Source organism: Pogona vitticeps, chromosome 5 (genome assembly GCF_051106095.1).
Source record: "Pogona vitticeps strain Pit_001003342236 chromosome 5, PviZW2.1, whole genome shotgun sequence".
Classification (NCBI taxonomy): Eukaryota; Metazoa; Chordata; class Lepidosauria; order Squamata; family Agamidae; genus Pogona; species Pogona vitticeps.
Window position 1 is genome coordinate 187,028,966 of NC_135787.1, and position 13,535 is coordinate 187,042,500.

Below are 13,535 nucleotides of genomic sequence, written 5' to 3' on the forward strand. Positions count from 1 at the left end.
TCATAAAACCCATTAAAATGAACCAAAATTCTATGCTGCTTCCCCAGGAAATGAATCGGAAACCGCAGGAGCAATTTAATCTCTGCTTTGCAGGCAAAACGCTGCAGGTACATTTCATTTAGATTTGATGGTTCTGCTCCAGGGTAATGGCCACAGGAGATTCGAGATGTTTTGTGGACACAGACGATCTGTGATGAACATGAAGCACCTGACAGAATAAAAAGGTCCCCTCTGACTTATGTGTTGCCCATTAAAGTGAAAAAGGTCCCCAAGATCAGAAGCCCCATCTGCAGAGGGAAGAAAGAGCACATGGAGCTTCAAATCAAGACTTGTTTTCTTCTCTCTTTCCCAACCAACTTGATTTCTTCTGCACCAGCAGATCCCCTGAAGGTGAGTGTGTTACTTGACCTTCTCTGCTGCCTTGGTGAACTTAGCAGAACAAAAAAATTGCCCTCATCAAGGAGGACACAACAACCTCAAGGGACATGGATGAGGCTCAGTGGTACAGACAACTTAGTGTCCAACCCCCCCACACACTCCCCTTAAAGTCAGTAGACCCTGAGTCATTTAGCTTCATCGACTGAGCCAGTCAACAAATGAGCCATACCAACAAGCAAGGGGGCAGGAATGCTTGGCAACCAACAGTGACCCCACGCTAAGGTGAATTCTACAAAAAGCCTGGACACTGGACTTTTTCTGGACTACAACTCCCAGAATCCCCAGTATGCAGGTGAGGAAGGGATTTGGGAAATCATTGTCCCAAAAGTTCCATGTTCTGGCTTTATAGATTTATTTATTATTTATTTATTTATTCCATTTATACCCCGCCTATCTAGTCAATTGTGACCACTCTAGGCGGCTATATAGATCACCCATCCCCTCAACTTCTTTATGTCATTTGAGAGTTTTCAAGGTGTAAAATACATACTCAAGCCCTTGAGCAGGGTTGTTGATGGCAGGACTTTTTTTGGGGGGAGGTCACTAATTGTCATAAATCTGAAGTGACTTGATGGCACACCAACAGCAATGATTTCATTGAAAAGCAGACTTTTATTTGAGAAAACAACAAGTACTAACATGATGACAAAAACGATGTACTCTGGGTGTGAGAGCTGGTCTTATTCAAGATGGGGGTACTGGCATTCTCACAAAGAAATACAAGAAGTATATATTTAATCTTCCGCTAACCTTAACCACGGTGCTCATCCTATGGCCAACCTAAGCAAAGTAGAAACCTAACAAAGTCAGAAAGTGCTTCACAACTTTCTCCGTGCAGTTTTCTCCTCTAACTCCATGTATGAGAGCCCAATATATGCAGTAGACGTAGCTTGCCCTATCATAAAGATTACTAAATGTATCATAGTAGGTATCAAGCCAGCAACTTTTTCATTGGATGGTGATAAACCAGAGTGAGGGTAAGTTACTTTTTTTGGACTACAAATTCAGGATCTGCAATATAGGATGCCACTGTGGTATTCTCAACAGATAGCTCTCCATCCTTTGCTTAGATACTTTCAGTGAAGGGTGACCACCATTTCAAGAGTCACCTCTTCAACTGTAAGACAGATTGTTCTCAACGAATAACCAAAATCTGCTATTTCCACTCACTACTGTTAGTCTTGCCCTTTGGAGCAACACAGGACAAGATTGCTCCATCTTCTATCAGCTCTTCATATTCTTTGTTTTCTTGAAAGCGATTTTCATATCTCCCCTCCATGTTTCCTCAGCCAATTCTAGTTTCATCCTTTCCTTCTTGCAGAAGACACCCCTTCTGGACCCCACTCCAGTTTGGCTATGTGTCTTGATTACCATGTAATCCCCAAATTTGAATACCAAACAAACATCCAAGCAGCTCTCCCGAGATCAACTACCTGTGCCAATTGCATCTCTCAGGCTTTGATGCTGCAAGTCCATAACTAGGAGCCAGGTCTTCTCTACGGTGGCCACCTCTATGTGAAACGCTCTACCTGTAGAGCCAGGCCCCTTCCCTCCTGATATTCAGAAAGCATATTAAAACATTTGTTTTCAGGAAGGCATTTCAGAATATCCTCCTTTTATGATTTCATCTTATTTGTGGTTATTATATTTTGCAGTTTGTATTCCATCCATTGCCTCCATCTTGGATTCTTCAGAGTGTTGCCCTCCTTTTATATTTGTATATTATTATATTTTGTGGATCCGGTAAGGGATAGTTATCTGTTTGATGTCCATTTTCACAGCTGGAAACCACCCAGATTAATGTCTTGTCCATAGATGGTGCAGTACAGAAACCTAACAAACGAAACAAAATAAATATAGACTTGGACATGTGTCAACCACGTTCAGAAGGAACCCAAAGGCCACTGAGATAGCAACCTGCCCAACGAGAAACACATTTGCTTCTCAACTCATTTCTCCCTCGTAACCATCCTGAGGTTGACAGAAACTGTAGTCCAACACATCTAGAAGAAACTAGATTGAAAGGGGAAATCTACATTGTTGGCACAGAAGATAGCAAACCAGCCAGAATGAGTAGCTAATTGGGGGATTGCTAGGTTTTGGCTCTAGGCCTCAAATTTTGGGTCCATTCTCTATGTCTGAGACTTTTGAGCCAAACCTGAGGGAATAAGGTGCTACCCCGTCCTAGAAAGCCTTGAAGATTTATTCTCATGGCTCGAGGGCTCTCCATCCAGATATATCCTTGCCAGGTCTCAGGCTGAGGTATTGAGGTGATTTCTATGCTTCTCTGAGTCTTCAGATGGGGAGAAAAATTGCAGGCTGAAAGCTGTTAGGAGAGGAGAACATTTGATTTTTGAGTATGAAGTGGCTTTTAAGATCTGAGGAAATAGGACAGCTGCCCTGATATCTCAAAATGGGAGTTTTGCTGCGGGTGTACTGTCGGGCACAGAAAAGCTTATCATTCCAAATAGGGAATCCAGATTTGCACGATCATAATTCCATCATCATGGTATCCCAAGAGAAGTTCTATTGGCTTAATTTTACCATCTTGCAACAAAAATAAATGTTTCCTCCTCAGATTTCTGGCAAGGCTCCTGGACTTTTAAGAAGTCTGGTTTAGGGCAGAAACGTTAACAGTGAAGGCCACACTATCCCCATATTAATAAAAACTTAGAACTGAGTTTCAACCTACCAAGAAGCAATAAACAGGAGAGAGACTTCTGTTTTCTAGGAAAAGTTTCTAGGAAGAAAATTTTCATTTTGATTTGCTCCTTGCTTAGTTTTTAATAACTAAAAAAAAACTGTTGGTGTTTCCCCCCCCTTTTAAAAAAAGTTGAATTATATATTTTCAATTGAGTCACTCCATTGCCAAAAAAAAAAAGTAATTAAGAATGCCAGATTCTAAAATGTAACAGCTGCAACAAAGATGTTACGTTACATCGTTATTTACGCACATAAACAGCCTGAGCGAATTCAATAATAATAAACAATTCAAAAGTTTATATGCTAAATATACAGTACAAAGATAAATAGCTGTATTTGTATGGTATTTTAAAAAGATATTTTAAAAGAAAACAATACCTCTGTCTACATCAAACTGAATAAACAGAAAGGGTAATAATTTTAATTTATTTTACTATTTCATGGATTGATAAACCTTTCAATAAACCAATTATTCTGCCAATAATTTAATTCCCTAGCCACTGGATTTTTTGTAGAGGTATTTGTATTCTGAGGTTCTTCTTAAGGGCTAGCTTTATTATGAGATCCCTGGAAATTTTAATTAATATTCTAATTAATTTAAAGAGAGGTAGTATTTAATGTGCTGCAGCAGAGTTTTATAGCCCCTTAAAGAATAATCAGTTTCATTTCATAGAAACTTTTACGGGTTTATACAATGAAAACTAAATAGGAGAAATTAAATATCCACCACCCACCCCACCCCTATTTCAACAGTTGTGTAGCAGACAGAAATTCAATAGGTGCAGTTTTCTCACTTGCCTGAATATCCAATAACAGGATAAGCTTTCATTTGTCGAAGTTTAGCCCATCTTGCAGATGTAAACAACATGGGGAAGAGTATCAGAAAGACAGGATAGATTATTCTAAAGATAACCAAGTTTCTATAGACTTGATCCAATGGTAGATACCTAAAAGTGGGCTTTCCCCAGCTTTTCAGGAATATTGGGTCTAAGACTTAAATTTTCTCAGAAGATGGAGTGAGATTTATTCTGAAGTGGCTATCTTTGTGTTGTTTTGAAAGCAAAAGCTCAACAATGCCAGGAAACCCTTGGTGGAAAGAGTAAGAGAAAAGAAAGCTAGTAAAAAAAAAAAAGGAAATAATGAGTTATTGACCACTCAATGCATAGCAGGTGCTTGAGGGGGTCAGGTGATCTCTCACAGCTGGGTCTGGATTTACTTCAGGATCCCAAGGCTGAGGAAAAGAGATGTGAATTTACTATCCTTTGGTGTGACAGAGCATTTTTTAAAAAAAAAGTGAATTTAATTTGCTTGTTTTAAGAAGCAGAAGACAGTTAGACAAGGAGCTCCCGAGTTCTGTCATTCAGGGTAAGATGCTAAGAGTTTTGAAATGCTCATTGCTGTTGAAATGCTTATTACTCACATTTCTTGGAGTAAATGAGGATTGTTATGATTTTTCTTTGTTTTTCTGGCCTTCATCTGTTCTAAAGGTTTTGGAGACTGGTTGCTGAGGTGGGGCCTTTGGATAGAGAACATTGTTTATTGTTTAGTCGTCTAGTTGTGTCCGACTCTTCGTGACCCCATGGACCAGAGCACGCCAGGCCCTCTTGTCTTCCACTGCTTCCCGGAGTTGAGTCAAATTCACGTTGGTCGCTTCGGTGACACTGTCCAACCATCTCGTCCTCTGTCGTCCCCTTCTCCTCTTGCCTTCACACTTTCCCAACATCAGGGTCTTTTCTAGGGAGAGAAAATTGTACTTTTTAACCTTTCAGTGGAGAGCTTTCCCGTTGCTTTAAATTGCATTAAATTACTTATACTTGTTTTTAACCGACCTGGATTCTTGTATTAGGAGAAAGGCAGAATATAAAAGAAATGAATAAAATATATAATCCTCTCTGGGCACGTCCCATTGGGAATTGTATTTTCTACAGTCTGAGGGAAGATTTTAATAAATTTTGTTGTGTATGGCCTTGATTTGTATGTAGAATAACATACAATGTTGCATTTTTAAAAAGCAGGCAGTTGAATTTTGCTTTGAGCTAAATGAAGTTGATGCATCACTTTTTTTTTTTATGTTCGCTGGCTGGATAGCTCACTGGTTTAGATATGGTTGAGAGTTCGATTCCCTGACTGTGCCTCCCGCAATAAGAACCAGCCTGTGTAACCTTGGGGGAGTTGCACAATCCCAGAGCACCACCAGAAGAAAATAATGGCAAACCACGTCTGAGTATTCTGTGCCTGGGAAACCCTGAAACAGGTCACCGTAAGTCAGAATTGACTTGATGGTAAATGATTTATTATTACCCCTTTTTGGTCATTTTTATTGGCTTACGTTCATATATCCTCATATGGGGGATCTATGACCCAAAAGGGTGGAGAAATGACGTTTTTGGAATCTTTTAAGGAGAAAGGCAGGGTAAAAATATTTTAAATAAATAAATTATCGCTCCCAATATTCCCATGCCATCCTGACTCATGGCTGTGCTGGCCGGGGGGGATTCTGGGAATTTTAATCCTTTAAAGGTCACTTCTGCTTAATCCCAATATCAGACTAGGTAAACTACATAGAAAGGGAAATCCATGGTCCAGGAATCCACTTTTTTTGTTTTGTTTTTAAAGATAATATCCAAAAAGAATGAGCAAGATGGCCTCTGAAAGCTACCTTAGAAAACGGCATCATCACCCGGTGGACAGCCTTTGCCGGAAGCTCCAGGCTATCAACATGATGGATCAGGCTTCCAACCCTGCCTTGCAGATCCCGAAGTTTCAGTCCAAGAACTTTGATAGCCCACAGAGCAACGTGAAGAAAAATCTGGAGGAGATCTTAAAGAAAAGGACGTTGAAAACAAGCGAAGACACAAGTACTCCAAGCAACAGCACCTGCTTGCTGAGCCCTTTTGTGGAGGACAGCATCTTCTCTCCATGCCCACCCGTGACAACGCCAGCTCACCGACGTGTCTCTGATATCCGCTCGGAGAGTTTCTTGAGTGGCAGAAATAAAGAAAAGGCCACCCGATCGTGGCTTCTGGCAAGCCAGACGGGATGTTCCTCCCCTTATCTCGTCAAACGTGAGGGGTCAGCTTCTGCTCCGCGGTGTGGCCCTTCTAACAGAGAACTGAAGAGTGTCCCTTCTCGGGAATGCAACTATTTGACCTCAAGTCCGGATGTGTCTGCTCAGGAAACACAGTCTGCTGAGGCTGAGTCTCAATTGTCTTCCAGCAAAACACTCTCCATGGGTAAGGATAATAAATTATGACTTTATAAAAAAAATGGCTGCTTCTTTATAACAGGCTGGGCAAGATACAGCCTATGTACTGTATTTCCTTATTGTGTTGACTTTTTTGTGTGTGTGCATATTTTCTTTTTTAAATCCTTTAAAAGGTATCATTGGCAATCAGAACCAACTCATTAATGCAATGCAATGCAATACAATACAAATTGTTGTTGTTTAGTCGTTTAGTCATGTCCGACTCTTCGTGACCTCATGGACCAGAGCATGGCAGGCCCTCCTGCTTTCCACTGCCTCCTGGAGTTCGGTCAAATTCATGTTGGTCGCTTCGGTGACACTGTCCAACCATCTCATCCTCAGTCGTCCCCTTCTCCTCTTGCCCTCACATTTTCCCAACATCAGGGTCTTTTCCAGGGAGTCTTCTCTTCTCATGAGATGGCCAAAGTATTGGAGCCTCAGCTTCAGGATCTGTCCTTCCAGTGGGCACTCAGGGTTGATTTCCTTCAGAATGGATAGGACTGATAATTGGTTATCATCTTATATACCTGCTTTTGTCAAGTATATTCAGGACTAGGATTTGGGTTACAGATTGTAGGACCCTTCACTCATTTTGGCTGCTAGCTATGCTGGCTGAGGGATTCGGCAGCTACTATCCAAAGCTCTGATAAAACTCCCATTGTTTTTAAAACAACTCTTAAACGTTGAACTTGAAATGGGATATTGTTGGGCTTTTAAATTTAAAAATTCAAATCTAGTTGGATTTTCATGTCTAATAGTAGCAAATGGATAACTCTGGCTTTGCTGGAGCTGTGAATTTGCTCAAGGTTTTAGTCCAAACGTTAAGGAGCTGACCCTATTTGCAGTTGAGATTCAGAACCTTGGATAAACTGCTGAATTAATCATCATCATCATGTGCAGCCAAGTCAATTTTGAGTTACGGTGACCCCTTTCAGGGTTTTCCAGGTAGAGAATACTCAGAAGCAGTTCACCAGTCCCTTCTTCTGAAGGCATCCTGGAACTGTGCAGCTTGCCCAAGGTCACACAGGCTGGCTCTGCTTACAGGAGGCACAGTGGGGAATCGAACTCCCATCCTGTGGTTTTATAGCCAGATATCTAAACCACTGAGCTATACAGCCAACTGCCGCAAAGCTCAGTCTAAAACCCAAAAAAGGATTCACAGCTCCAATGAAATTGGAATCCTCCACCTATCCTGAGATATAGTGCAAACCTGAATAAGGCCGTATCCTGCGATCATCTCCCTGCTTACCAGTCTTTTAACTATACCTGGAAAACCATCCCCCTCCCAATGTCCTTTCCTACTGCAGGATGGAAACGGTCCACAGAAATCAAAGACGATGAAGACTCTGACGTAAGCCTGATCTGCGAGGAAGATTTATTGACAACAATGTTTTCTGCATGTGATGTAGAAAGAAGAGGTAGAGATGTGTGTGTTTTTTAATCCTTTGTTTTGTAATTGTTGGAAACTTTGAAAAGTAATGCTACGTGTCATTAAATCCATGACCTTTATATAGACTCGAGGATGGAGAACAGAGTTTGCAAGAGACACTTCATAATGGCTTTGTCCAGAGTAAAATTTCCAAGCTCAGATAAAAGTCCTCATTTTCCAGCTGGGAGCGGAATTCCCATTTGGGAAGAGTCTCAGCAGCCAGATTGCAAAAGCAGAGAGGTCTAAAGCTGGTGGGTAGGGCTGAAGGTCAGTTGGTGGGACGATGTATTATTTCTATCAGTTTGGATATCTTCCCACCATGTTTGTGAGCTGCATCAGAGGATGCATCTGATCAGAGGGAAGCCTGGATTCAACCGTTTCCAGGGCAACAAGGTGGAACTCAGCTCCAAACAATAGTTTCCTGGGCTTTAATTTATCTTTTATTTCTAGTCACTGAGAGCTCTTCCATCTGACATTCAATGCGCTATCGCAGTTTTTATTTTAAGGGCATGTCGAAAACATCCCTACATTGGCAAGTTGTCCCACTGAAGTCCAGTCCAGTGGCCAACCAGATGCAAATGGGTAGCCCACCAGCAGGATGTGAGTGCTGTAGACCAGTGATTCCCAACCATGAGTCCCCACATGTTCTTAGATTGCAGCTCCCATAAGCTTTCACCCCTAGCTGTGCTGGCCAGGATTTCTGAGATCTGCAATCCAAGAACGCCTGGGGATCCAAGATTGGGAGCCACTGGTCTAGGGCAAGGTGTGTTAACATAAAAAAAAGTATCTTCATAAAAACGTATAACTCTGAAATGTCGTGCTTTGGCAGTTGTGTAAGTTGCTATTGTTTTCCTCAGGCAAAGTGCCTGTCTCTAAATTGGTTGACTTCCTGAGATATACAACAAGCCGGAGTTCAGAAGACAGTGGCCTTGAGGAGCTATGCAACATGCTTGATCCTGATCAAAGGGACATATCCATGGATTTGGAAACCTACCATGCCATCATGAAAGAATGGATCGAGGACTGCAGAAGAAACTGGTAGCTAATGGAGCAAATCTTCTTTTTAGTGTGCTACACATAATGAGGGTGTATAGCATGCTTCTTGCCTTTGTTTCTGGAGATGTGTCATTTTCTTTGGGTCAATAATTTCCTGTGTATGCAGCTTGGCTCATTTTTCTACACCTTTTTAGCATGCAGTTTTGTCCCACTTTGAATGGGAAATCTGATTTTTTGTTTTTTAAAAATCTGTAAATTTCTGAGCATGTTAAAATCTGATCTCTTCTCCGCCTTGTTCAACCAGGAATGACTTCCCTGCCACCGAGATGACAAAAGAAGGCACTCCAGTCGGTAGGAGATATAATTTTGTCATATGGAAGAGTCAGTTTAATTAAGGGTAGACAAGGAAGGGCACAAAATGTGACCCATATCTCAAGCACTGCACCCCTGCTTGACTTGTAAAAATCATCAGATTCACTCCTTGGTATTTTCAGTTAAAGAACATCAAAGATCGCACATCTGAGAAGGAGCTTACAGGACCCTGGAGAACTTTTAGATTTGAGACAAGATTGGTCAATGGCAGCTTAATAGGACTTCTGCCTGCAAGGCGTATCCAGAGATTGGAAATATTACTCCTGCTTTGCAGTACAACTCTTAGAATCCCCTAGTAATGTTCACAAGTAGATTCTAGGAGTTGTTATCCAAAAATAAAGAAGAAACATGTCCAGTTTCTAGGTAGGTTTTAAATAGAGTCCATACCTCAACAGTAATACAAAGTTCTCCATGCAGAAGATCTTAGGTTTAATTTTTAGTCCATTTTCAGTTAGGGATGAAGAAGGCTTAATTTGGTGAAAGGAATACAAGAAAGTGCATTTGAACATAAGCCATGTACTTTCTAACTAGTGAAGTTAGTTTCATGTGTCAGCATGGCTCAGCATTTGTCTAAGGTATACCGTATTTTTCCATGTATAAGACTACTGTATACTTTTGTCTAAAATTTTTAGACTAAAATTGAAGGTCATCTTATACACGGAGAGAACAAAAACAAGTGGAGGGGAAAGCAGGGAGCAAAGTGATCCTGCAGTGCTTTGATCCCTTTCCCCCTGCACTTGCTAAATCCCACTTAGATTTCTTAATTTTGGATTAGAAAAGTGGGTGCGTCTTATACACGGAGGTATCTTATACACGGAAAAATATGGTATGTTTCTATCATTCTTTAGAAGCCTTCAGATCCTTATTGTCTTCCACAACCAATTCACATTTGTGTAGTTCACATTTTACCTAATTGTCTAGCATCCAGAACCATGTCTATGAACCAAAAAAGGATATGGGAATATAAATTTGCTGACTAGTTCCTCTACAATTAGTTTAGATTATTCTTAAGAGGATGGGTGGAGAGCTCAGACTGTGAAGAGGTGGTGTGAATCAGTTGCATCAATGTGACGACATAACTAGGAAGACACTAGAATGTGCTTCATGCAGTTGTAACTCCCTGTGGTGGTTTACAATAGGAAATAGCCAAGTCAGGCCTCTGATACTGGGTGGGAAGCAATGGTGCCGGGAGACTGAAGTTTTCACTTGATTTGTCACGTAGACGTTCCCTTTGCAGCTAAAAAGACTCCTATGAGAATGAATGTAACTTTTGGAAGCCTGGAAGCACTTGGTGGAGACGTGTCTAGAGGAGATCTGTGAGTCAATATTTGAATATTTTGGTATTTTTAATTGCTATTAAGTGAATAGAATTTTCTTTGACTCTCTCCACTTTCCAAACATGAAGAAGGCCGACATGGCCATTCATTTATGTCTTACATTCATTCTCTGTGCCTCCAGGGAAGCCTCCGATTTGATCACTTGCGTAGCAGACCTTCAGTTCAACAACCAAAAGCTTCAGGAGGAGAACAGCCAGTTGAAGCTGGCTTTGGATGTCATGGAGGAGACCAACAACAGGCTCACGGAAGACAACGGAGACTTGCGCAATCAGATTAAAAGGTGGAAGGCCTTGAATTTGAGTTAAGTCTTTCACAGTTTGGATCGGGAGTTGATTTAGGCACCCTTTTATAATCACTTAATTTCTAATTCCACGTGGGTTTAATGGGCTCATTGGAGTGTTTCAAGCTGTAATATTAGATTTGCATATGTGTCCAAGCAGACAATGTTATATCTCTGCCATATACAGTATTACCTTTGCCTCCATGTTTATGTATTTACAGTGGTGCCTCGCTTAACGACATTAATTCATTCCAGCGAAATCGCAGTAGAGTGAAAACGTCGTAAAGCGAAAATAAAAAACCCATTGAAACGCATTAAAACCCGGTTAATGCATTCCAATGGGCTAAAAACTCACCGTCCAGTGAAGATCCTCCATAGGGCTGGCCATTTTCGCTGCCTGTAAAGTGAGGAATCCATCCCTAAGCACAGCAGGGAGTGATTTTGAGCACCCGATGAGCATTTTGAAAACCCAACGATCAGCTGTTTTGATTGTCGTAATGCGAAGAATCGTTTCCCAAAGCAGGGAACCAATGTTTGCAAAGCAAAAAAACCCCACTTAAAACATCATTTTGTGATCGCAATTGCGATCGCAAAAACATCGTCATAAAGTGGGTTCATCATAATGCGGGGCAATCGTTAAGTGGGGCACGATTGTATTCTATTTATATGCCACCTTTGCCTACACAGAATCAAACCCTTAAGCTAGATAGCAAATCAGAGTTTGAGCTAGTGAAGGAAAAAACCTGCTTTATAAATTTTCAGCTCCAGAAACAGTTGTACACCACCATCAATAATGTTTTCAAGCTCTCATCATAACTCATTAATAGCTGTAGCTGAGGAACATCTTCCAGAATGCCTCACCGTTGACTGCATTGACTAAATCAGATGAAATTTGCAGGAGATAATCTGGAAGGCTGTGTGGTCCCTACCGTTGGACTCAGGGAATTGTGTTAAATTTCAGCATAATAGCCCTGCTGTTGCTCTCCATCACTATAGAAGATTGCTTATTGCTCTCTCTTCCAGCACCCATCACAGCTTTATCAATGGCCATCCCTAAATAGCAGGTAGTTACAAGGAAAGATCTCACATTGATCCTAGAAGCAGTTGCTGCAATTCAAAGCAAAGCAAAGTGGAAAAAAAATTTAAAAAAGCAATGTGTGCTGCTTATATACCATCTCATAGTGCTTAAAGCATTATCTGGGTGGTTGGTAGGCTACACCCACTGTCCTCCCAGTGAGCTGGTTACTCAGTTGACTGATGGATGGAAGGCTGAGTCAACCTTGAGCCAGCTACCTGAATCCATTGGGATTCAACTCAGGGTGTGAACAGAGTCTTGACTCCAGTACTGCTGTTTAACCAGTGGCCATGATTGGTTAAATTTAAGTAGAAAGGCTGAAGGCATTTGTCGTAATTTACAAGAATCTGAAAATGGAAACCCTGCGAAAACCTGTGTAAAAGCTATTTGATCAAGTTGAGGCATGACAGCCGAACTGTTTTTGCTCCTAACTGTCTTGGTGGTTGCGGCTGTTCTCAGTTTCCAGCAGTCTGTGGCTCGAGTGAAAACTTTGAAAGAGGAGCTGGAAGAAGCAAAGAACAGCCTCAACACTTCTGAAGAACAAAGGCTAAAGGTGGAAGCCCAGAATAAACAGCTGGTAGGTGGATTGAAGACATAGATGTTTGTTGTACGAGCCCGTTTATTTTACGACCCAGAGGCATGGAGCAGATAAAAATGTTTGCCCTGTAGCTGTTCTTGAAGTATGTAAAACAAGTGGGGGAGTTAGGTATAAATTACTCAGGAGTGTTTTACTAGTCTCGCCTTCTGGTGGCACTCTGAGAATGTGCAACTTGCCCAAGGCCATCCAGATGGCAGGACAAAATATCTGATCAGCTGGCCCTCCTCTATGGAGGCACAGTGGGGGATCAAACTCTCAGCCCTGGCTTGGCAGCCAGATGCTCCAGTCACTGGCTGATACGGAAATGATTGCGCTAAGCTGATCTATACTGTTCTGTCATTTCTTGGAGAAGAACCCAGCATTTCATTTTCTTTCTTTCTTTCTTTCTTTCTTTCTTTCTTTCTTTCTTTCTTTCTTTCTTTCTTTCTTTCTTTCTTTCTTTCTTTCTTTCTTTCTTTCTGTCTTCGTATCAGAGCGTTGCACAATTTAAAAGTATGGATGTATGTGAAATCTATGTACAGTCGTGCCCCGCTTAATGATTACCCCGTATAACGACGAATCCGCTTCACGACGATGTTTTTGCGAATTGCAATTGCAAAACGATATTTTAATGGTTTTTTTTTTCACTTTGCGATGATTGGTTCCCTGCTTCGGGAACTGATTTTTCGCATTACGACGGTCAAAACAGCTGATCGTTGGGTTTTCAAAATGGCCACCAGCTGCTCAAAATGGCTCCCCGCTTTGTTTTTTTTTATGGATTCCTCGCTATACAGGCACCGAAAATGGCCGCCCCTATGGAGGATCTTCGCTGGACAGTGAGTTATTCAGCCCATTGGAACGCATTGAATGGTTTTAAATGTGTTTCAATTGGCTTTTTTATTTCGCTTTACAACATTTTTGCTCTACAGCGATTTCGCTGGAACAAATTAATGTCGTCAAGCGAGGCACTACTGTTCAATTTAAAACAAATTAAAATGTTAAGAGGACTAGACTCTTTCTGACTAGAAGCGGCTACTTCAATAGCCTTCTCTTGGCCATTTGATAGATCTTCTTTCGTGCATGT

The 13,535-nt window shown here is 41.3% G+C and overlaps 1 protein-coding gene and 1 long non-coding RNA gene across 3 annotated transcripts in view; one reads left to right on the forward strand and one right to left on the reverse strand.

Moving 5' to 3' along the window:
- Window positions 1-1,030: 1,030 nt before the first annotated feature.
- LOC144583173 (uncharacterized) lies at window positions 1,031-4,359 on the reverse strand. The gene is made up of 2 exons (XR_013536821.1): window positions 3,940-4,359; window positions 1,031-2,271 (listed from the first exon to the last, which is right to left on the reverse strand). It is a non-coding gene; the product is annotated as an uncharacterized LOC144583173 (long non-coding RNA).
- A 53-nt stretch (window positions 4,360-4,412) lies between these two features.
- Window positions 4,413-13,535, forward strand: part of IRAG2 (inositol 1,4,5-triphosphate receptor associated 2) — a 61,414-nt gene continuing 52,291 nt past the window's right edge. Inside the window, exons 1-8 of one of the 2 annotated variants that reach the window (XM_020801068.3) lie at window positions 4,413-4,506; window positions 5,758-6,374; window positions 7,693-7,803; window positions 8,672-8,852; window positions 9,115-9,161; window positions 10,420-10,498; window positions 10,641-10,799; window positions 12,334-12,451. In XM_020801068.3, the coding sequence (XP_020656727.3) occupies window positions 5,774-6,374; window positions 7,693-7,803; window positions 8,672-8,852; window positions 9,115-9,161; window positions 10,420-10,498; window positions 10,641-10,799; window positions 12,334-12,451 (1,296 nt within the window). In that variant the 5' untranslated portion in view covers window positions 4,413-4,506; window positions 5,758-5,773. The remainder of the gene's footprint in view (window positions 4,507-5,757; window positions 6,375-7,692; window positions 7,804-8,671; window positions 8,853-9,114; window positions 9,162-10,419; window positions 10,499-10,640; window positions 10,800-12,333; window positions 12,452-13,535) is intronic. The other variant, XM_020801067.3, reaches the window with a different exon arrangement.